The 24912-nt window shown below is 45.6% G+C and overlaps 2 protein-coding genes across 3 annotated transcripts; both read right to left on the reverse strand.

Moving 5' to 3' along the window:
• Positions 1-6: 6 nt before the first annotated feature.
• cdc7 (cell division cycle 7 homolog (S. cerevisiae)) lies at positions 7-7195 on the reverse strand. Of its 2 annotated transcripts, none has more exons than XM_056596438.1 (12): positions 7018-7195; positions 6714-6804; positions 6509-6595; positions 6205-6340; positions 5564-5657; positions 5135-5277; positions 4392-4764; positions 3815-3952; positions 3092-3276; positions 2801-2883; positions 1777-1926; positions 7-919 (listed from the first exon to the last, which is right to left on the reverse strand). In XM_056596438.1, exons 2-12 carry the CDS (start codon positions 6802-6804, stop codon positions 462-464), a joined length of 1938 nt encoding a protein of 645 aa, XP_056452413.1. In that variant the 5' UTR covers positions 7018-7195; the 3' UTR covers positions 7-461. The 2 variants fall into 2 exon arrangements, with proteins under 2 accessions (XP_056452413.1, XP_056452414.1); XM_056596439.1 differs by having other exon boundaries at positions 10-919; positions 4701-4764.
• A 71-nt stretch (positions 7196-7266) lies between these two features.
• On the reverse strand, positions 7267-24607 carry hfm1 (helicase for meiosis 1). The gene is made up of 40 exons (XM_056597218.1): positions 24435-24607; positions 23729-23828; positions 23525-23640; positions 22954-23191; positions 22406-22776; positions 22073-22114; positions 21884-21954; positions 21615-21747; positions 20778-20929; positions 20353-20430; positions 19349-19504; positions 18537-18737; positions 18311-18399; positions 18178-18221; positions 17840-17941; positions 17384-17529; positions 16752-16846; positions 15958-16091; positions 15390-15437; positions 15056-15136; positions 14682-14773; positions 14107-14213; positions 13662-13709; positions 13412-13509; positions 13137-13271; positions 12955-13040; positions 12333-12416; positions 11904-12064; positions 11539-11642; positions 11110-11325; positions 10914-10997; positions 10615-10739; positions 9716-9828; positions 9541-9629; positions 9152-9256; positions 8636-9010; positions 8332-8416; positions 8092-8275; positions 7756-7904; positions 7267-7655 (listed from the first exon to the last, which is right to left on the reverse strand). The coding sequence occupies exons 2-40, from the start codon at positions 23797-23799 to the stop codon at positions 7604-7606; spliced, it is 4860 nt and encodes a 1619-aa protein (XP_056453193.1). The 5' UTR covers positions 23800-23828; positions 24435-24607; the 3' UTR covers positions 7267-7603.
• Positions 24608-24912: the final 305 nt, after the last annotated feature.

Genomic DNA, 24912 nt, shown 5'->3' on the forward strand with positions numbered 1-24912 from the left:
AATCCATCTGTCGTAGAATAAGTGAATGAAAACAGAAGACAAGATATAAGCCCATCAGCTCAACTTTTAGTTTAAATTTTTTATTTATAAGAATTATAAAATTAAAACATTTAAATAGTACTCGTTCATCCTTACACGCATAAAGCAAAGGCACCAGGAATTATTTACAACTGAAAACCAAACTCCTCGCCAGCCCGTCCAAACAAAAAACCAATCCAAACTGATCTGGTTTCAAACGCTTTGCTCCTTCTTCGATCACTGAAGTTAGACTGAGGGGCCCTCTAAATAAAAACCGCTCCACAAGAAGAGGCTCCTTCTCTTTAACTCGTCCATTGTGTCGGGTGGAGCAGGACCTTCACTGAGCCTCCGGGGGTCAGTGGAGGTCTGAACAGCGGGTGGAGCAGGGCCTCGGGGGGTCAGTGGAGGACTGTGAACAGCGGGTGGAGCAGGGCCTCGGGGGGTCAGTGGAGGTCCGTGAACAGCGGGTGGAGCAGGGCCTCGGCCGCTGTGATCCTGGTGGCCGGGTTCAGGTCCAGCAGTCTGTCCAAGAGCCCGTAGGCCTCGCCTGGAACTCTGTCCCAGCCCCGCTGCTCCTCCTCCTCCTCCTCCTCTGCCCGGACCCCCTCAGCGCCCTCCAGCCGGGGGGCCTTCGGAGCGGGGACCCCGGCGGTGCACTCGAGGCGGCGGTGCTGCTTCTTGATGGGGAGGTGATGGTCGTTGACGGGCGCCGGGGGCCGCGGCCCCTCGGCGGGCGGAGCTGCTGCCACGCCGCTGGGCCTGGGCCCCTCCTCCTGGTCCTCCTTCCCCTCCCCCAGGCGTGCCTCGTCCCCGTCGGGCGCGGGCCGGCGGCCCCGGAGCCGCTCACAGAGCAGCCGCAGGTCCTGGCGGGGGAGCTCGCGGCTGCAGACCACCGCCTTGCCTGAGAGCAGCGTTCACAACAACATGGTCTGTTAGAGGGACTCCCGATCGATCACAATATACAAATATTAATATCTGGGTTGGTAGGATCAAAATGATATTGATGCAGACGGTGAAACAAGCTGTGGGGCAGAGTGGTGTGGGGACATTAGGGCTCAGCCTTCCTGTCCACCAAAGCATCACATTCAGGCCATCTACAGGTAAAGCCCCACTGCAGATATACTACACTTGTGTATGGGTGCCTTGTTTTTGAGTAGGGCAGGAAAGTGTTGTGGGTGGCAAGGTAAGGGGTGGATGGGCCGCTTTAACTTAAATTCAATGATACCGTGCTCAATCCAGCTCCCTCCTTGTCCTGTAGGCATCCTGAGCATGAAGCCTCATAGCTCCCCCTACCTGCCACTCAGAGAGCCAGGACTCTCATCAGGGCTGTGGATGGAAGCGTGTTGTTGTCGGTTAAGTCTGAGCCCAGGGGGTTATCGCGCTCGCAGAGAACGCAGTAGTAGAGAAGTGCTACCCACAATGTTTACAACTTCTCGGGGGTGCGAATTTGCCGACACACGCACAAAGCCATTGACCAATGGCAACACAGTAGCCGTGCTGACCAATCACAGCAGACTGGGCTACGCGGGAGGGGGGCCTTAAAGCGACATGATACAAAACTACGTTTTTGAAAGACGCTGAAATGGATTTTGCAGAAATGAAGAGTGAGTATAATAAGGGGTGTTTTTAACATACAGGCATGCAACCCTATACTAGTGGTTCCCCAAAATGCAATTATTAACCCTAAAAAAGCATGATACGGTATATTTCCCATTACAAACTAACCCAAAGTGAACACATGCGTGCGTGAATACCCACCAAAGGTCTTGGCGGCCTGGACGGTCTCCCGGGAGCCACGTACGATCATGATCTGCGTGAGGCTCACCAGGTCCTCGCTGCCCTTGAAGAAGGGGTAGCGGTTGCTGAGCAGAGACAGCAGGATCACGCCCGCCGACCACACATCTATGGCTGGGGGGGGGGGGCGGACAGAGCACCGTGTTACAACAAGGGGACCAGAACCGACACAGGGAAAGTCCATCGTGTGATGTAATTCAGGGGTTCCCAACCTTATTTGTACCAAGGACCGAAATATTCATAGAAATATTTGGAGGACCGGTTGTCAATTCGAATGCCTTATTTCTAAGATGCATCACTTTTAAACAGGATGTGGCTGTTTTTCAAGATGGGTTATTTGTCGTTCTCACAACAATTACAGCAACAGCAATGAAATGCCTCAGGCTCCCTTGAACAATGCAATAATATAAAAACTACAATTTATAAGAGAAGCACAAGAAAAGTAACCTTAGACTTAAACACAAAAGTAGTGCAAACACTATTTATTTATTTATTTTGCCCGGTACTAACGGGTTCAATGGCTGATCTAATGGACTCATTCAGCGTGCGCTCATATCCAGTCACACTATGGCTGGGGCAGGGGAGACCCAACAACCATGTGAGAGCAGAGAAGGATGTTTGGGTGTTTCGACTGAACGGCCCAGCGCGGGTTAAAGCGCTGACGTGGATGATGCCATGCGTCTCACTTTACACTTTGAGCAGAGGTTGACCGCGATAGGGATTTACAGGGGAGAGCAATCTAAAGCAAACAACAGAATCCTGGAGTCACTACAAAAAGTTACTGCTGCACAACTCATTTTCTGAAAGAAATAACTGAGCAGTGTAGATCAGCTAAACTAGAAACCAGAAAGAAAAAGTTAGCCGACTTTTGTTATAATTTAAGTTCCTTCCACTGTGGGCAGGACTATGATGAATACCGAGCACATAAAGAATAGAAGGGAACTGAGTCTGGCAGAGGCAGACACAAACATGTCCTCGTTGTACTCACCGGTCCCCTGGGTGGGGCAGCAGGTCAGGACCTCTGGGGCCCTGAAGCCGGGAGTTCCCGCCCTGGGGGCCACCTGCTTCTTCCTGGAGGAACAGAGATGTGGAGCGGGGTTTAGAGCCACACGATACGGGACTGGGGGCTCGGCCCACTCACACCATACATTCTTAAAACCAGGCCTTTTTTACTACAGTCCAATCAAAACTATTATTTTAGTTTTCTTTCTAAAAGTGTTCCAGCAGGGAGCGGTGCAGCGTGGTCCCGAGTCCCACCCTGACCTCACTGCGGTCCTACCTGGACATGCAGATGTTGCAGACCCGCTCCGTCTGGAAGCAGTGGCAGGTGAGGGCGGGGCTGACGGTGGAGGTCCGGGGGAGGCTCCTGGCGGGGAGCGCCCGGCGGCTGGCCGGGGCCGGCTTCCGGGGGGCCGGGGCCACCCGCCTGGTGACCAGGTCCTCCGTCCTCCCCGGCTTCACCAGCTGACCAGAGACAGGGCGGGAGGTGAGGAAACCCTCCCATATGTACTGCCGATACCGTACCTACTATTGACTATTACCACTTGGTCAATTAGCAATCATCCAGCCTTAAATAGAAAAAAAAGGCTGTTGATAAGATTTAAGATAATTTACAATTACAATTAGGGCGTTTAGCAGACGCTTTTATCCAAAGCGACTTACATCAGTTAATACACACATTGACACACCGACGGCAGAGTCGACCATGCAAGGTGACAGCCAGCTCGTCAGGAGCAGTTAGGGTTGAGTGTCTTGCTCAGGGACACATCAACACTCAGCTAGGAGGAGCTGGGGATCGAACTAGCAACCTTTCGGTTACAAGAGAACTGCTCTACCTCCTGAGCTAAGCCGACTATGACCCAACTAATTTGAGTCTAATTATTTTAGAAATGGCAACGCCATCCCTCGTTCTTCCAGAGGGAAACCAGAGGACCAGACTGTAGTAGCTACAGGTGAACAGGTGTGCTGATGTGTTAGGAGGGGAGAGAGTGAGGGTCTCCACCTCTATCCTTGCGGCCGGGGGCTTGGTGGTGGTGGTGGTGGTGGTGATGGTGGTGGTGGCGGTGGGGGCCGAGGGGACGCTGTTGAGGTTCCTCTCTCCAAACACGGGCCGCGGGGTCCGGCTCAGACGCGACAACTCCTACAAACACAACCAAACACGAGGTTACAGCCCAGCAGCACACAGGCTTCACAGTTTCCACTGAATCTGGGGCGAAGAGAATTTGACATTTTTGTTGGGAAGTTGCAAATGTAAAGTGGAGTATTTAGACCAGTCATGAAGGTACCATACATCGGAATAAGTAGAAGGGAAAGCTATCTTTATCGTTGGAAAAATACAACCCTACCGACTCCACTAGTGTTCCCTGTGCCAGTTGAAAGCCTAGGCGGTTACACCCAAAATCAACACGGTGATCCTGTTATAATAAACCTTAAGTGGGTGCATCCATCTTGGGGAAAGAATAGACTGGCGACAGGTAACACTGTAAAGTAAAGCCTTGTGGACAGTGTGCTGGCATGCGCTCCCTCTCCTTCAAAACCGTTAGAAGTGCCTCTTTAGGTTTAAATGAGCCCCATGACACCTTGGTGTGTTTAGAAGTGGTGGTGGTGGTGGTGGTGGTGGTGGTGGCAGGACGAGCCACTTGTTTCCCAGTTGACGGAGATGAGGTAGCAGCAGTGGCAGTGGTGGGGGTGACGGTGGCGGTGGTGGAGGAAGAGGAGGAGGAAGGCGGGGCGGTGGACTGCTGTTGGGGCTGAGGGGGAGAGGGGGGGCCGGTGGTGGTGAGGGGCGTGGGAGTGTCTGGGGCTCTAGGGGCCTTCTTCCCCGGAACCCCAGTGTCTGTCTTCCCTGTGGCCCCCCCAGCCTTCTGAGTGGCCCTCTGCTTCACCACCTTCAGCAGCTCGATCTGGGTGTCGGCCGTGCCCTGCGCAAGGCCAAAGTCCACCAGGGAATACCTGCAGCCAGACAGAAGACCTCGGTCATAGGAGGTCCTTATATGGCCTCGTAGGATTCTGCGCGCGCTCATCCATGATAACTTTTTTCATTACAGTTCGAGTAACTTAAAATAATAACATTTCTAACAAGAATTTAAGCATTAATTAATTAAAGCATTCGTGCATTGTACAGTAACAAATATGCAAAAGCAGAAAAAGATCATATATAAATCACATGATCCCAATATATGTCCTCTCTCTGCTGCCCATTTCTTGGATCAATGAACATGTGTAGTGACAATAGAGATGAATAAACTACTGAGTAGATATAATGTGTAGAATGTATGCCAGTCCTACCACCATCACCCCTCCACCACCCCCATACACTCACATCTTGGCTCTCCGGTTGTAGAGGAAGTTGTTGAACTTAATGTCGCGATGGATGATCCCAAACTGGTGGATGTGTTTAAGGGCTTTCAGCAGGTTGTAGATATACAGACGGACCTCCTCAAAGCTCAGCATCCCGATGATCTCCTGAGAGACAAACGATGGGTCATTAGTATCATTATAACACGGGTTTGGTGGATATTAAGTTAGTGATGTCAGAAAACATTTGTTAAAAAGGGACTAAACAGTAAATCTTGGCATTTAAAAAATAAAGACCAAAGAACACAATGTAACTCAATGTCAAAATCGTGGACACAAAAACATCTCCCCATCCCTGAAACGCCTGACAGATGAAGAGAGCAGTCGGGTAATAGTTAACTCATTTCCAAAGGGACAGGAGTTGTCCGAGGAGGCAGGACGTGGTCCTTCTCACCCCAATGGGTTGGTGCTCCATGTAGGGCATGACGATCACCACCTCTCCCTCCCTCCTGAAGCAGTAGGTGGCGCCCATCACGTTCTCCCTGCCCCTGTGGGAAGGAAAAGGGACTTTCAGAGTATAGAACAGGGAACTGTACCACATGGCTGCACGATATTAGGACAGCATTGGTAGAACTATCTCCACAATATAACCGTTGATTTGATCCTAGTAAGAAAGTTGGTAACTTAAGTTAAAAATATCTATGCCAGCTTTCTAAGGGGCAAAAAGGGTGCATAAAGGACAAATAGATCACACACGTTATCTTATCCTAGCTATCTTTGTTGTATACAGGGAATGGGTTAACCTAGCGATTGTTAATGCTTTGCACTTGGTTCTATGAACACTCCTTAGTGCACTGACAGTTATATCTTTTTTCACGACAAAATGTACTTATTGTAAGTCGCTTTGGATAAAAGCGTCCGCTAAATGCCCTAAATGTAAATTTTAATTCATGGCCCGAACATAGAAACAAATTGAAAAATCTGACAAACATTCATGAATCATTTTAACAATATGAGTCCAACCACGCTAATAAGGACACATTCCTATCACTATAATAACACAAAATGATGCCAGAGTAATAACGCAGCACTCACCCGGCGATGGTGAGACACTGGAGTTCAGCAGCGATTCGAGCAGGGTGGCTGGTGGGAATGAGACGCTTGAGGGCAAACCTCTCCCGGCCCCCATCCAGCATCTTAGCCTCCCCAAGGTATACTGCACTGAAGGTGCCTGAGGACACACACACACACACACACACACACACACACACACACACACACACACACACACACACACACACACACACAGTTGAGTGGCTAGGTATATAACTTTGCTTTTAATGATTGAGCAATGGCATGATTAAGAAACGGAAATTAAAAAGGTATTGTGGGTACCTACCTTCTCCGATTTTGTCTATGACGTTGAAAACTTTGTGAAGCTGAGGGACTGCTTTGTAAAGGTTGTCAATCTCCATCTCCACATTCCCTGAACAAAATAAATAAAAGCGAGTTATGTTGGGGGGCAAATTCTTCGTCTTGTATATTTCTCTTCAACAAAAACAAAGCCGCACAACGCAACGTTAAGCGATGAACAATAGACCCACTTGATCTTTTGGCTCTTCTGTGGCTCCTCTCATCCTTGATGGGACACTCCTCGGTGTGGTTCAGTTCCTTTTCGATAGGAGACACCTCCATCTACACAAGCCATGATGTCAACAGACAAAACTTTACTTTCAAGACAGGAAACATAGTGCATAGATTGTTTCATTGTGTTCGATAGATAAAATTAACCAAGCTTAGTCGAGTATGATACAAATACACTAATGCAGAATGGTACATATACCCTATCGATAGATTCAATCAAGTTCCTCCTTCCGTTGTTGTGGCTAACAGGCAACATAAACTCACCTTTCTTGGATCCTTTTAATTCAATAAAATCTCATTTCAAACGAAAATATTGTTGACGAATGTTTTCGGGTTTCGACGGGGAAATCTTTAACACAACAAAGGATAAAGGAAGCCACTCTGAATCAGACTTGTTTCACAGATATTTTTTTCCGCCAACAAACTCCGCGCTCAAAGTGACGTCAGAAGCAGCTGGGTTGGCTGGGGGCGGGTCAAACGAAGTCTCTGGGCGGAAGCTGGGGGTGGGTCAAACGAAGTCTCTTGGCGGAAGAATGAACTCGGAAACCGGAATCAGGGAGAAGGGATGCACAAATTCAACCCCCAAACATCATTATAAATATAGTTTTAATAAAGAGAATATAATTATCGGTCAATCTGAACATACGAACAACAACGTAAAAAAGGCTACACATACAGTCAATAGGAATACAAATATCCAAATAAAAACAATGTATTCTTATATAAACAGGAACAGTGGGGGAAAATGAATGTAAATGTCAAGTCACTTTTGTTGGATTTCTATATGCATGTCAAAACATGCAGAAAGCACTTGTGACATAGCGTTCTAGTTTGAAAAATCAGGTCATGACTAGAAAATTCCATCAAATATGCCCACGAAAGCCTCTTCCTCCTTGGTATATCTGTTGGGAAAACAACACAGAGGGATAGGGATAAGTAGTGATATCATTTAAAGAGGAGACATGGAGATAACTGATAACCAATAATAGTGCCTGTCTGGACCTGTTGTTGCAGACAGTACTCTCTGGCTCGCTGTTCCTCTCTGAGAAGAAATCAAACTGTCCAGAGCGAGGTCCAACACAAGTCTTCTTCTGCTCCATGAAGACTTCTGGGTTCTGCACAGTCAACGTATCACACAATACATGCTCTCTCTGCAAGGACACAGAGTTTCCGAAAGTCACACAAAGACAAACAGATGAGTATGTTTAAATGATATATCAGCTAACCCAATCCCTCTCCCAACTACAGTCAAGAAAAAATGATCATCATGACGAAGCATAAAAAAATAGAAAATATTAACAATAATAACTTCTTCTCAACTTTAATAAAAACACCCACCTTTTCATTCCATGCAGTTGCACTTCTGTTGGAGGGTCCGGCCATAGCAGAGGAGCCTACTGCTCTGACCACAGGCATGGAGGAGACGGACCTACAGCCATCACAACCACCGTTACCGTCAAACTCGACCAGCCAAAGACACTGCTTCAAAGACCTTTGACGTGAGGTGGGCAATGCGTGGTAACCATACAATCATTCCAGCAGTAATACTACCACCGCCTTCCCTTGCGCGCGTCTTGCCTTAGAGGTGTGTTGGGCCTGGTGAAGACCGAGTCGGGCTGCGTCGGACCAGGGCCCCGGGGGGGGGCTGGTGTCGGGGCAGGTCCTGATCACATGACAAGTCTGGTTGTTATCTAAGGTTGACGTCACCGGGGTGACCCACCCAGAGACACTACAAATAATAACCTCAAACGGATTAGTATCTACCAATATTGTCCTAATTATATTTTAGCATTACTATTTGCTTGTTTTGTCTGGTGCTTTTTCTTTGTTGCATCTGAATGTAAATGACCTAAATAAAAGGACATCTCGATGACTAACTAACCAGAATGGAGTCCAACTCTCAGGGAGTTGTAGCCAATGGGGGGCCGGGGGCTAGCCTGGACCTCTTGTGGACGGCGGGTGGACTGGGAGCTCTCTGGGCCATGCACTAGCAAGTCTGCCTCGCCAACGTCATCCAACTCATCCCAGTCATCCCACTCGTTTCCAAGGTCAAAGTTGACGTTGGTCAGGGCCTGTGGAGCGGATGCGTAGCTGCTATCCGCAGCGGGACGCGGCGCCGGACATGAACCCGGTTCCACCGAGGTGGTGGAGGGAGACGGGTGTGCTGTCTCCGCATATGGCCCCGGGAGGAAACTGGCATCTGCATGGGAAGCTGATTGTCTTGTCACTGATGCACCTGGATTGGCACACACGCGCGCTGACACACAAGCACACACACACCACACGCACACACACACGCACACACACGCACACAAGTAGTCAATGTCTTAGCCAGGCTGTATAACGACTTGGAATACGTGAACGGTGTTCAACACGTAAGTCCTTGGCTGATGATTACTTGGTAGCTGATGACTAAATGGACCAGTGGTTTGGAGAGGAGGACTAGAGGGAGGCATCTCCTCTCCCATCATCTCATAGATGTCCTCCAGGTGGTCAAGGTACTCTTTGTGAGGGAGAGAGGGAGAGGGAATCAATGGATTCAAAGATTTAAGGAGTAAGAGGGGGAAAATTATATCAGAGGAGTATCACGACGTCACACATCTTAATAATTGAAATGTCATAATTAATTCATAATGTCTCGCTTCCGTTTTCCCAGCAGAAGCACCGTCCTGCCAGGCGGCTTCTCCTCTGAGCAGAGTTCTAGTGGAGTGGGTCTGGAGTGTGTAGGAGGGGCCTACCAGGAGATGGTGTTCGATATGGGTTTGGGATCATGCCACACTGCTTTACCATAGTCAGGCTCCTCTAGACCGGTGACATCGCCGTCTCTCGTCAGATCAACAACGTCAGACTGAGCTTCGTAGGGATCCGCCGAGTACCTTCAAATCAAATACAACTCAAATACATCACGTTCCCAATGCTATACGTCGTACATAAACAGGGAGTTAGTTACATCTTGTCATACGTCCAGGGTCTGAGAGGTTGAATAGTTGACGTAGGTAGAGCAGGCATCGTCTCTTTGGGTTTGTAGGAGAACTGCTGCATGCTCGCAGACATGGATTCCCCACTGATCTTCATCTATGGAGAGAAAACTCGTCATCAAAACTCAGCACTCAAAAATCTCAGCAGCATAACAATTTTCCTCAACACCACGAAGATTGAATAAAAACACTGCTTGGCTGACAAGGGTTACGACCATCTGAATCATCATTGATAATGTGTCTTCATGATTCATGTGAGATCTATCGGACGTTCCTGTGTTGGACCACTAGAAGCTGTGTAGGAGATCATGACGCATGGCGTTTTCAACCAAAACACTGAGTGTCTACTAAACATAAAGTACATAAATTAGGCCAACTAAGTTCAACCCTCCTAAAAGGTCTCTTATCTTAATTTATTGACATGGTGCGTGAGTCATCACCACGTTGCTCACATTGAATCGAACGCTTGATGGACTTTAAGGGTTTATGTCAACACATTTAAGGTAATGTGTGAGATTAGAAATTAATATTTACGATTACAGGTCTTAAGTCAGAATAACCAGATGTAATTTCAGATAAATGTCATTCATGAGCCATAAGGGGCAGCATCTCACTTGGAGCTCTGGGAGCAAGGTGGATCAAATCCTGTACCATCCGGCTGGGGGATAAGTGACATCCAGGTTATCAGGATAACAACCAGGTTATCATAATAACACCCAGGTTATCAGGATCACACCAAGTTTTTTAGGGTAGGATAACAGAATGGCTACCAGCCACTAAGTTGTCATATCCTTGATAACTTTTATGCAAAAAATATATATAAGGTTGTGGATGAAAGAGAGGAGTTTTGCGGTCATGAATGAGCCCAGAGAGCAGCCCTCACCCTGAGCCTCTTGACCGGGGTCTCTGTGAGCGTGTCACAGCGGCTCCTCAGGTCTCTGAGGTGGGAGGAGAAGGTAGGATCCTGGTTCGGCTGCCGCTTCTGTGCTACTGGAACGCCTACTTTACCTTCACCATGGAAGGACGCATGCACGCACACGCACACATGCATTCAGAGACACACATTTACACACCCACAAACACACACACATACACAAAATGAATAAATATAATAATACCGAGGAGCTTGAGTAAAACACTAGAGGCCAACTTGTGATGATGTTGGACTGTGGGTTTACTCACAGCATTCATGGCCACAAACGTCCTTGTTCTTACAGAAGTGGTTGCACTGTCTCTTAGGCGGATTTTGTGCAAGATCACATGCATCTGTTCAGAACAAAGGGAGAGAAGAGAATTAAATACGTGAGGTTCACTAGATTAAGACTAGGTTTTACACATTGACTAAATAATACATATGTTCATTTATGGTATTCTATACCCTTGCCCGTATTACATGCGGTATTGTATTGCACCACTGCCTGTGATGAGGATTGTTCTTTCACAGCAGAAGGCTTGCTCTTCTCTTTAATGTTGGGGTTGTAAGGCATCTTCTGGATCTCCCACTGGGTATGGTGAGCAGGGTTGACCGAACCCGCCTCAAACCTCCTGGGCCCAGAGTAGAAGGCATTGAACTTCTGCTGGATGTCCAGCCCCACTGTCGAAAGAAGTCACATATTTAACTTAAACATGTTGGGGATGATGGTTCTATGTGTGGCTCGATGAGACGTGTGTCTGTGGACTTAGGAGTTACGGTTTCACGTAAATAATACTTTTAAATCCAAAATGAGTTTTAATAGAATGACGGTGAATGCGCCACCCTTATGGTAATGACAAGGGTCACCGTGTTGGCAATGGTTTTCTGCCGTACCGTATTGAGAGCTTATCAGATTAACGCTGATCTCCTCTCCCTTGGAGCACCGCACCACCTCCACCTTCTTGGACCAGCTACCAGACTTCAGCAGCACAGAGTCCCTGCCCACACAAAGTACATGCCTGCTGAGACCCCTAGAGGGGGTTGAGTGCAGTCTCTGTTTTCTCTGAGTGCACATGCATTGTGTGTGCGTGTGGTTGTGTAGGTGTGTGTATACATGTGTGTGTGTGTGTATGTGGTGTGGGATATGAAGCGAGAGCAAAGAGAGAGAGAAAGAGAGAGAGGACGGAGTAGGAATAAAGAGTGAGGGGGGCACAAAGAGTCTCCCCATCAGAGGAGAGCCGTAGAGGCGTTGCTCTCACGTGAGTCTCTGCAGGAAGACCACTCTGTTGTCCGAGTCTCCCATGATCAGGGTGAAGTGGTGCTGGCGATCCGGGGCCGTCTTCCTGGACAGAAGCTGCTCCAGGTTCTTCATTTTCACCGTCACCACCATCTCCGCCGTGGCACAGCTGTACCTCGGGAGCTAAGGACATAAGGTTGGCCTTGAAAGAATGGTTGACGGTCCTAAGCAGTGCAATGGGTTTGGTGGGGTCGAGGCGAGTCCATGCTGTGGTACTTTTGCTGCAGTCTTCTCTGTGTCCTAATAAGCAGCCAGAACTTCAATGCTTATGCAATAGATGAATAGAGGTAATCGGATGGGTCGACGCTTTTGACCACACAAAAAGAAAAGGTATTTGTAATGCAATGTATGAAAATTCTGGTCTCATTGATGCGGATGAATCATAATTTACCTGCTCCAAGCTCACTTCATACTTGGGGAGGTTCACCACAGATTCTTTGATTTGGTTTCCGAATGGAGGATGTCTGTTCACAATCTGTGAAGACAAAATGAATCGGGGTGCTCATATTCACATTACAATCAGTCCTACTAGTGAAGTTTTGTAACATGGTAGTAATAATTTAGTGGTTGGATAAAAAGGCAGCCTTACATCCAAAAGTGAGCTCTTTTAAGCTGCACTCATCATTCAATAATTAATCAGTAAGAGATACTCAGTTCAAACAGCTGACGTCATGTAGCAGTGTGTAAGACCCTCTTCCCTGAATACCGGTTAGATTAGGCTTGGACTGTGGTGCAAAACACAAAACGTGTGCCTCTGGTCCAGCCGGGGTCGGCTTAGCTCAGGAGGTAGAGCAGCTGTCTTGTAACCGTAAAGGTTGCTAGTTCAATCCCCAGCTCCTCCTAGCTGAGTGTTGATGTGTCCCTGAGCAAGACACTTAACCCTAACTGCTCCTGACGAGCTGGCTGTCGCCTTGCATGGTTGACTCTGCCGTCGGTGTGTCAATGTGTGTATTAACCGATGTAAGTCGCTTTGGATAAAAGCGTCTGCTAAATGCCCTAATTAGGGGACTGACCAGCTCCAGCTCTCTGGGATGGGTGTGCTCTATTCTGCTGAAGGTGGTCAATCCAGCGTTCACCATGGCAGTGGACAGGGTGAGACCTGGAGGAGCACACTGGATATTAACCATACGTCCTCAATGGGCTGCGTATTCTATCACAACTGGTGTTGATGACAGTGACACAGACATGCACCCACCTATTTTCTCCAGCTGTTTGGAAACGTAGGGGGAGTCCTCCCACAGTTTGGCCCTGAAACACTTGGCCAGCATCAGGGAGCTCAGCTGAGCAGAGAGCCCTAGCTTCGAGCGCTGCATCAGGAACTCTGACAGGCCTGAAAGGGGCAACGCAGGTTGATACAGGGTGTCAAGCATAAAAACAAACCAATACATCTGTACTAGAAATGGTAAACTATCATTAATGGGCAATCCAGAGTCCACATGCGAAGGATTGTATCCCTGTGACCATACGTACATTTGCTGATGCGTGTTCCGTTTCTGAAGATCTTGGCTGTATCTTGTGAAAGTCCAAACTCTTGTATTGGGATTGAGCCCAGCTGGGCCTGAATCAAACTAGAAGAGTAAGTTGAATAAATAATCAATGTTTAGTGAACAGAGGGACCAGCTCCTTGGAATCTAGCTAGTAAGCCAAGGTCTTCATCCTTATTTTACCATCAACAGAAATAAACCCAAAAATAAATATAGAATTATATATTTGCAATTACCAATTCACTTTCATCTCATTGGTTCGTATTTTCCCGTCCAAAGGAAACCTATTGGAAAGATAAAAGTTGCGTCAAATAGTTGCCAGTGTGTTTCTAGTCCCAAATGATACTGCCTCTGAATTAGAAGAAGCCAAACACCAGAGAACCATATCGACCAAGCTGCTGTGTCTGAACACGTTCCCACATCGTGTTCGGTTGCTAGGTCGATCCCCGGCTCCTCCTAGTGTCGAGATGTCCCTGTTCGAGACACCTCAACCTGACTGCTCTTGACGAGCTGGTTGTTGCCTTGTATGGTTGACACCGCCGTGAATGTATGCATGAATGGCTGATGATCAGGCAATCTTGTAAAGCGCTTTGAGGGGCCACTCAAAGCGCTAAATAAATGCAGTCCATTTACCATTTATTCTGCAAGTCAGTTCTAAACCCATGTGGGGAGGGCTCTGACCTGATGGTGACACGGTTCTTATCCTTGTTCAGCGTGTTCAGGGTTCTCTTCTCGCTCACTCTCAGCTGGACGTCGCTGAACTCTCTGCTCTTTGACACCAGCTCCACCTGCAATCAGAGCACGGCGTTCCAGCTGGGGATCTACACAGCCTTCAGATCCTAGAAAATCATCTATTATTAACTGATTTGAATAATAGCCTTAAATATGAGTATTATGTAGATCAATATAATAGTGATTATTATAATCCAGACCCCTCCGCATCGTGTTGGGGTCCTGCATTACCCTGTCTGGGTTTAGTTCGTGATAATGACAATTTTCATGATCTCGGTTATTACACGGCAACTACACAAAAAATATAAGAAATATTTGGATTGATTTAAAAAAAGAAAATGTTGTGTCCTGTTTAATGCTGAGATAATAGGGTCGGAAATAGCATACAAAGCAATGGTCGATCATTCATAGCAGCGATCCACTATATATAAATAACAGAGGGCTGAATAGCGTATTTCAATCAGAATGGGGTAATTCAACATGTAATAATGAGTAACAAATTACCCATTTCCCATGCTCCCTACCATCTCAGCCAGCGTCTCGTGGCCATTCACGCCGTTAAACTGCTTCATGGTGTCAAACGCCAGGCAGTACTTGGCCATCAACCGGCCAGCCTCTGGGGGAAGGACAACCAGCAGTACAAACATCACAGACCATACAAAATACCCCTTCTTCAATACGCCTTTTTGCCTTTTCTAATAGGTGGGTTCAGTAGATCTGTTTGCTTTTTCTCCATATTTAGTGTCTTATGTGTCATGTGTGCACCTCAATCATGTATAATTCCCGTTTTTCATAAGAACAATCAAGAGTTCTGACTCTGATAATGACGTAGTCACAGTCAAAACATATCAGCAACCAGGGGACACTAGGGACCTCAGCTGTACGTTTAGGAACCCACCTGTGGGCTTGATGTTGACGTCCTCGTCCATGCTGATCAGACCAATGGAGGACAGGGACTGGAGGTTTTTCAGACACAGCTCTAAGGCAAGAGAGAAGGCGCATTGGAGCCACCTCACACTACATTGAAGGTACATTCTCATTCTCACATAGGTTTGAACCTCAATGGAGAAGATATTGTTCACAAAGGCCTTTGGCGTTGTGATCCATCATGGAAATCAGTTCTATATGATATAAGGAATAATTCTTTAAACCAATATTAAAGCAACCAACTTAAAGGGATGTATATTTTATTATTATTATTATTTCAAATTCTATGATAATATTTAGCTCACCTTGCAGTTTCGCTTCAATTCCATTCCGATCCAGGTCGGGTGAGAACCCTACAATATGAATTGATAGACTTTAAATCAAAATACAATATTAAAGGATAGAGTGGCTCATTTAGAAAAGTATGAATAAGGTGTATTTTATAGCTGTACTTAAGAGTCAAAAATCTGTAATAAAATACCAGCAATTGTCCTATATGTAATGTCAGATCCAAGCAGTATTAATGTTACAGCATAACTTCTTGGTGGGAGGGCAACGAGCCTGGACAGAAAACCAAGGCCTAGAGTTAACCCATGCAATTTTGTTGACAGTCTAAACAAAACCTTTACAGACAAAGATTTGAAGTTACACCTGCAGGCCCTTGTGTTTGCCAATTATGTGTTTACAGATCCCCTACTCCTGCTACATGATCTGTGAAAAGCATATGAAGCATAAGCAGGTGACCTCAGCTGGTCTGCCATCAGTTAAGATATAAACCTAAAGAGGTATTTGTGAGACTATGGTGTGGGACCCTGAACGTGGCCCCATTGGGTCCTGGGTTCTGGGGCCCGGTGTGGAGGGAGCCGGGCGGACCGTAGTGCTGGGGGTTCCTGAGGGCCCGGATGTACAGGAAGGTGGAGCGGATCCAGTCCAGGGCCATGCTGACGTCACTGATGGTCTGCAGGACGATCTCTGCATTCAGGTGTTCCACCAGGTGGCCGTGAAGGCTGGAGATATGAGAGGTAGGTGGTAAATGGTCTGCATTTATATAGCGCTTTCTAACTAGTGGCTACTCAAAGCGCTTCACAATGTTGCCCGACATTCACCCATTCATCCACATATACACACGCCGACGGCGTTGTCAACCATGCAAACCGACAGCCAGCTCGTTTGGAGCAGTTGGGGTGAGGTGTCTTGCTCAGGGACACCTCGGCTCGACACCCAGCTAGGAGGAGCAAGGGATCGAACTAGCAGGGATCGCACTAGTGTGTGTGTGTGTGTGTTAGAGCTGGGCGATTCATAGATTTTTAATCGAAATTCGAATTAATGGTTAAATATCAACATGGCAGCACGCACTAAAAAAGGTGAATGTGCATGTGAGTCTGTGGCAACCATAAGCAGCAGCACATCACATTTATACCAACATCTTAAACTGAGGCAAGCAGCAGAGTGGGAGATGTGTGTTATTTATTTTGCTTTTGTTAATCATTGTTATTCTTCAAATAAAATCCAAACTTAAAAATGATATATATTCTTTCACTTTAACACCGATAATCGGGTTTGGTCTGAAAAATGTGAGATTTTATTGTGTGTGAGTGTTTCTTTGAGACAGAGGAAAGGAGAAAACAGCAGCCTGAAATCAGGTTAGATTGTTTTGATTCTTATACCTGCTTTCAATGATCTCCACCCCGTTCATCAGCCTCATGTACTTGTCTTTGGTATGGCTCTTGGTCATGATCACTGCAGTCGCTGACGTGTCAAACTAGTCATAAATAAATGTATCCAATTATAACCGCAACAAAACAAATGGTGTAGGATATTTCAACGATAATTGATTTAATTACACAGGTTAATGCAATTGATTGATTGTTTCTAATTTGAGCCAAGTGACATCTCCACTGTTGGAACAAGGTTTGATCTAGCTGTTTGGTTAGAGTAAAGGGGCAGTTTAAGAGTAGCACAGAGATTTCTTGTTCTCGCAGCAGCACTTGGGAGTCAAAGGATATGCAACCCACCAAGACATTACATTGTAATTATTTTTTGTTTTATGTATAATAATACACAGTAGGATCCAGCGTTTTCTTTTAGAATGTTTCCTTTTGACCTTCATGAGTGGAATAATCGGTCGGTTGTTTAATGGTTTTATTAACCCTGAATCTTTGAGCTGCCAAAAGGTGAAATCTTTGGCCACAGGTTGGAAGCAGGTGTTATTTTGCCTCCATAGTCATAGAACTATGCATATCAATATCATAGATGATAGCTTGAAGCTCTTGTGAGGATCTCTGTCTTGTCTCTCTACCTGTGGCCTCCCAGCTCGTCCAATCATCTGCAGCATGTCAGCCTCACTGTACTCCTCACAGGAGCCTGACACATAGTGCATGGTGGACTTGACCACCACCAGGTGGGCCGGCAGGTTCACACCCATGGCCAGCGTGCTGGTTGTGACTGGGAGCCCGGAGAGTGAGGAACCACAGGGAGAATGGCACTTGGTCATTTACAGGACAATGGAGCTGGGAAAGTTATTGATACCAACTTTCTATTTGTCGGCATTTTTTGGTTATAAATTAAATGGGATATCTCTAAATGTAATAGATGCATTAACATTTTTACTTAACATTATCACAGCTTATACGGTTTACTATCAATCATTCTACATTGCTCAGTATTAACATTGTAACAAGAATTAAGTTAATTAGTCACTAGTACGTTTCACATCTAATGTCTGGTTTGAGAACAGGGCAGTGATCCTTCTCACAGAGAACAGGCAGGTCTCCCCGGGTGAAGGCCTCCTCCACCATCTTCCTGTCTGAAACATCCACTCCAGCGTGGTGGTACCCCACACCAAGCATCATCAGGTCTGCAGTAAAACACCCAAGATACGATCTGGATTTAGTAATACTATAGCATCCACTACTAATACGGATCTGGGGTTGTCCTTACGTTCTTGATCTTAGGTGGTTGAGTTTGTATTTGTTTATTTAAGATAACCTTTGTGCTTTTTATTACAGACAGAAAATCCTTGAAATGATTACGAAAGGATGGATTAAACACAAACTGGAGTTCATGTTGACATCATGGTCAAGAATAGCCTACCTCTCAGTTTGGAATCCAAGATGGAGTTTGCATGTTTCATCAGTCTGCCGAAATGTACACAGACACATAATTCATTATGCTGCTGTTTAACCGCAGTAATGACTTGTAAACCAAGTAGTTAAGTGTATACAACCTCTGCTTGTGTTCAATGCTCATTATGAATCTGGCATCCTTGGCTAGCACCGTTGCAGACTGCTGGACTCCTTTCCTGGTGGAGCAGAACTACCAGGAAACATTCAACAGAAAGTATCATTCAAAAAAGTTGAGATTTGAATATTGAATATGAAATATGCATACGTATGAATATTTGATCTCATCTATGCCCAAATAAAAACCGAAACAGAAAAGACCCCACCCACCACTAAAGCAGGCTTCTGGTCCGAGTAGGTCTGTATGATGTTGGCCATCTTGTAGTTGAGTGACAGGTCAAACTTGAAGTCGTTCTGGTTGGGGCTGCAGGGGAAGCCCAGCACCACCTTCCTGAGCTCCACCGGCCGGTAGCTCTCGTCCATGTCCAGGTAGGAGGCCGGGCCGCTCTCGTTACACAGCCACTCAGCCATCTGCACACAGGCACTCCCAACACGCACACACACACACACACACACACACACACACACACACACACACACAGACACAGACACAGACACAGACACAGACACAGACACAGACACAGACAGACAGACAGACAGACAGACAGACAGACAGACAGACAGACAGACAGACAGACAGACACACACACACACACACACACACACACACACACACACAAATGTAGAGGCACCCACACTCAGGACGTTATGTATGAACGAACTACTGCTGTATGATTTTACACTATACATGGATACAACTGCCACCTGATGTCATTCAAGTAAAACAGCAATCTTGTTAAGCTAAGCTATAGTTGATTTTGCATTAATTTGCACAATATTTTTATAACAGTGCATTTAGTCAAGAAACCTTTGTCTTTAAACCGAGGGGCGTCAATATTAAAGAAACGTTATAAGAAAAGGACATCAGGGATTCTTCATTGGCGATGGGGGTTTAAAATTGTTGTTACAATTTAAAACAAGGTTGATTAAATACAATGAAATATCTATCTAACTATTAACTAACTCTAATCTATCCCTGAAGTAATTGAACCGCTTCAATATCCCATCAGGCCTCCACTTACATCAGAGATGTTGGGTATGGTTGCTGACACGGCCACCAGCCTGACGGACAGGTCTGGCTGTGGGCGCCCTCCCGGCCGGTGAGCGTGCACCGCCTTCATCCTGCTCACCACCACCTCCAGCGTGGGCCCGCGGGTCACGTCCTTCACCACGTGCACCTGGGGGGGTCAGACGGAGACTGGCTGTGGGCCTCTGGGAGGCCATGGAGGAGCAGCTAGGGGTTAGGTTTCTAGCTCAAGCAGAGGTCAGGCAGAGGTCGTTGAGCTCCAGGAACCTTTCAAAAAATGAAACCACTTCAAGTTTGAGGTTTCGCAATGAAAATCATCCTAGCCTTCACTGGGCAGTAATTGCTTTCAAAATATGGAGCCTTATGTTGTTCAAAAGACTACAGCCTAATCAGATTGACGCATCTACTCGCTTCACTATTCCTGAGGCTGAATAGCTGTAAAGCAAAAATATATTAGCCTCTGAGAGAAGGCAATCAAGAATTCCGTTAATCTCTTAACACCGTTGGTCAGTACATTCTGGATCAAAAACATTTGGATTGCTCTGTAGATAACTAAAGTCTCCTCGGGAATCACAATCGGTTATTTTTATTCATCAATGGAGGCTGCAGTGTAGGAAGACTCTTCATGAACTGAAATTCCCTCCCCTTAGCGCTGATTGGTCGTATCATGTTTACATTTTGCCCACCAACGGGATTGAGGCCAGACTGATCTGCAGAGAGAAACCCAATGAGAACTTGGATGGTCTCACGAGGACTGGGTTATTATGCATTATAGACAAGAGGATGGTTTGTACTATGCTATTACAGTGAAGAACTTTTACTGTTTAAACATCTTAAGATATGACAATGCATTCAAAGACGTCTTTTATCCAAGGCCAAGGGTCAACGACCAGCGATACCATGTAGACCGACATCGATACAGATTGTCTAGTATGCACTTTGATCAGTAGGCCAAAATGCGGTATTAGATTACATGTAAAGTATTAACCCCTGCCTGACCTCGTCGATGAGGAAGAGTCTGATGAGCTGCAGAAGACAGTTGTCTCTCCATCTCCTGCTCATACTGTCCCACTTCTCCTGAGACACATAGAAACCACATAGAATCGCTCATTTCCAATGAATAAATCTGGCGTGATTCATGGTGGTCCTGGATAACGGACTCACAATCTGTGACATATACTCAGGATGTGAGTTTAATATTTCCCTTGGACTATTACAATACTGTGTATATGTATAAGTAGCTGTATATGCTTAATATTCAATGTAGTTATAGTATTTATTTTACCTTCCCCCTTGTACTGCAATGTCGTTTCTTTATATTTGTTTTTTATTGGTTCTAAGCCTGTTTAGGATTACTGCATTTCACAGGACTGTATGAACATGTAACCAATTAAGACCTTGAATGTCCAAGCTCTGTCACTCACAGGTGTCGTCATGATGATGTGGGCATCTTGGATCTCAAAGAAGTCATCAATCTCTGTGTCTCCGGTCAGCTCCATGCAGGTCAGCCCTAACGGGCCAAACTTCTGCTTCCAGTCCTCAAAGCGCTGGCTGCACAGAGCTTTGATTGGAGCCACTGGACCGGAACAAAGACAGAGCTTTAATACAGAAACAAAGGGTTTCTAGAGTTTGCAAAATTATTACAAATTAGTGTTAATGACATTAACTGATTATCTAGGCCATATATACGATTTAATATTGTATAAAATAAAACCAAAGCTGACTTTAGTGAGTCTGTACTGCTATATCAGTGCTTGTTTTTCTGAGAACAACGCATTTACCAGTAAGACTGAATAAAGAAAATCTTTCCCAGTCTGGGGGGGACCACTATCACAAAATCAGGTTCTCATCATTAATTTCTAAGTAAGAAACAAATGTGTTATTCGAATAATGCAAAAACCAAAACTACAACATCACTTAGGACTGCTGCTGATCCACCAATTGCAAATCATTTTTACCAAATTCATGAACAATAATTCACCACAACGTGTTTCATGCTTATATTAAATGTCCAATATGTGGCCCTTCCCTTACTTGATCTAAGTCAATAAATGCCAAAAGGATTTTTTTTTAAATGTGAAATTAAAAGATCTTTTCAACTTTTATTTATGTAATTTAATTTGGTGGTGTATATTTAAGTGTAATGTGCTAAATCAGTAGGTGTAACCAGTACCAGGAACCAAATGATAAATACAAAGATACAGTCGTTCTATCTCTAAGCATTGATCCAATTCAGAAACATACAATCCATAGTTACTCACTGTAGACAGCCTTGACATCCTTCCAAGGCTCAGAGCTCTCCATCAGAAGATGGATTATTGCGAGCTCAAACAGCACCGTTTTCCCAGATCCAGTAGGGGCACACGCCACAAAGTTCTTACCTGTGTAAAGAACCTGAGAAAAGACTGGTAATGATTAATGCAGCTCCACTTACTCCACTAACATAACTCATTTCTGATAGTATATTGATGAAGGCTTTTTGTAAATTACTTGACAGTGTGAGAGCAATTTGACCACTGTTTGTACTTACATCATCCATAGCTTTCGACTGAACATGGTTGAAATACGGGAACTCCTTGAAAACAGATCTAAACTTTGCTGCTGTTTTAGTACAATTCAGGATAGACCACCTCAAAATGTACAGTTGTTATATATTCACACATGATTCTAAGGTGCTTTTTATCCCCAGATTTCTAAACAAATACAAAAGAAAGGATACAAATTTCGGAGACAGGCCGCAATACACCCTTCGCAGCTGAGCCTGTAAAATCCACACAAAAAGATAAACATTAGTATTACAGACAAAACAACATCAATCCCAGTGGAGGTGGTTGAGTTTGACAAGGTCCACCGCCTAGTGGCCACTCAGAAAAACACAACAAAGCGGTCACTAGGTGGAGCTCACCTTGTTTCCCCTCATCAAAGCCTAACACAATGTGGCAGCTAGCTTGCTGTAGCACTAGTGTTATTAGCTGCACCAGTTCAAACTAGCCTGCTGTGTTTTCAAGGTATGTCATGGTCTGTGTACGTTAGGGAGGGCAGTGTGTGGCACCTTGTATGTAGAGGGGCTGGGGAGTCATGGGGGGGACGTGTGCTCTCTTTGTGCCCATGCTCTGCATCTCCCCCACCGCCGGCTGGGGGGGGGGTCGGCTTGCACGTGCTGCAGACAAGCCCAGACAGGGGCGGGAGAAGAAGGGGGGCTCTGAGCAGAAAGGGGGTGCCAACTGGAGAGCAGTCGCCGGGGGATGAGGCTGATGACAAGGAGGAGGCAGCTCGGTCTCCAAGGCAACCGAAGGGGGGAAAGTTTGAGGCCTAGATGTTGTCTGACTGCTGATGCGGCTGCTCGTACAGCTGCCGGGGTCATCAGTGTTGGAGGGGTCGATTTGGCCGTGCAACACCTGACCCCTGGAGGGTTTAAATAAACTGTTGGGGAGTGGAAGAAGGTGAAATGGAGGGGGAAAATAAGAAGAAAATAGGCTTGCAAGAAGCTTCTTAAAGGATAAATGTCTGACCTTAGTATGCATATAACACATCTACACAAAATGACCATGTTTGTTATAATAATAATATTTTTGTTACAGAGACATTACTAAATCTTGCCTTCTTCGTTGAGGTGTGCTTTCTCCAAATTCTTCATACAAAGCCCTTCGGTTAGCGGCTGCATGGCCATTGTCCAGAGGTGTTTCATCTCCACGTCCCTCAGAGTGGCTGAAGTAACCCTGGCCTCCCCAAAAACAGTCAGCCCCGCCCTTGTTCCCCTGATTATTCCCTGTATCTCCCTGATGGTTTTGTAGGCCGTGAGAACTGATGAATTTGGATGGGAAGGGCCCCAAGACATCTGAATGTTTAAGAAGAGACAAACATTTTTACATTTTTTGAGAAATCTGCAAGGAAACGGATTGGCAGGTGAAATGGCTGTTGCAATAGGGGTGGCAAGTCGTCGCCGTGAATGTAATCATTAAAATTGACAATGTTAATTCCACTGTCTCTTTGATTGTAAATATTATCCTTGGTATGCCAAATATCCATTTATTCACATTTGGTGTATGCAAGCCTATATTCAAGCAACCATAGTTAGCGTGTCACAAATGTAATTTCTTTTACTTTAATTGTACCAGAGCTGAGGTGTTTATTGAGCCTAAGGAAAAGGAAGGTAACAAGAAGTACACACTGCATAAGGACGAGAGAGTCTCTGCCTCTTTCTGGATGTCCTGGGTGCATGGGATCTGAGAGGTGGATGGAGGAGCATCCAACCTCCATGAACTGGCCCCTTGGCACATTGGCTTCCTGTCAGAAAGAACAAACCAATCAAATTAAGAGAGGGGAGAGTGTATCTTTCTGGCAGTGGGGGCTGGGCCGTATTCCCTCTACTCACACTTTGTGGACGACAGGCCCTTCAAAGAAGAGATTGTCCAAGGAAAAGAAGGTGTCATTGGAGTCCAACATTTTAATGGACTACGCAGGCGTAATCACATCTGAAAAAACACGGGACGTTTACATCTTTGTCAGCGCAGTGCTGCTGACAATGCGATTAGTGATTACTTTCTCTTTCCACAAGCGAACACCTGAGGACACTTCCTTATTTTTTGATAGCACTATGAAGAAGCTAGCTTAGTTGAACTGGCTTTTTATTAGCTACATTTATAAGCTGTACTAACAACTGTTGTTTATTTGTGTAAATACATGACGATTGCTGATTAACACCGCTAAGCCTAATTACAGGAATAAACACGTATAAACGCTGTGCATATGTATATTTTAAGTTAATGTATATTTGCCATGTTTGTTTTTACCGGTTTGAGTGTGATGGTCAGTGAGTGTGTGGATGAATACCCCCCGCCTGGAGCACCGCCTGCTGTGGCTGCGCGAGACTTACGCTTTCAGCGCGAAATTAAAAGGACTATAAAAGGTTTAACGGAAACTGAGTTATACTTTTTAATTGTCTACAGTGTGGTCCAACTATACACACAGTCCTAATTTATCCTTGGACAGGATTCCACACGTCGGTTTCAATAGGCTACGGTGGAAATCTAAATTAATGGAGATGTTTAATGCAGAGAACACACAAATTGAATGATCACCTGATATCCAGGCAACAAAGACCTGTAACAAAATGAAACCACAAAGGGGATATGGTAATGTGTCTAGAAGGGTTTTTCAAGGCTGTTTCAAGAGCCGGTTTGATTGACAATGGGAACTTTGTCATTTGGCCCTAATGTGTTCTGTGTGTATTATTAAATGTATGGAAACATGTAACGTCCTCAACCTAAAAAGCAATCTGCTGCCTCTAAAGAGGGGGTCATTAACTCAGGTTTTTTATGCCTCCCATCTGGAATATACCATCTTTTCATTCTGGGGAATTTTCTTTGACAGACAAACCGTTCCTCTTGCCAATTCTCGAAATTAGCAGCATAAAAGCAAACTTTAGCATGGTTGATAATAAACACAACCCATTTGGTTAAATATGCTGACGAATTTATTATTAGAATAAATACGTGTTGTACTGTGACAGCCGTATTTGCGTAAACCCTTTTATAGTAAATGGACTGGTCCACACTA

Source organism: Gadus chalcogrammus, chromosome 8 (assembly GCF_026213295.1).
Source record: "Gadus chalcogrammus isolate NIFS_2021 chromosome 8, NIFS_Gcha_1.0, whole genome shotgun sequence".
Taxonomy (NCBI): domain Eukaryota; kingdom Metazoa; phylum Chordata; class Actinopteri; order Gadiformes; family Gadidae; genus Gadus; species Gadus chalcogrammus.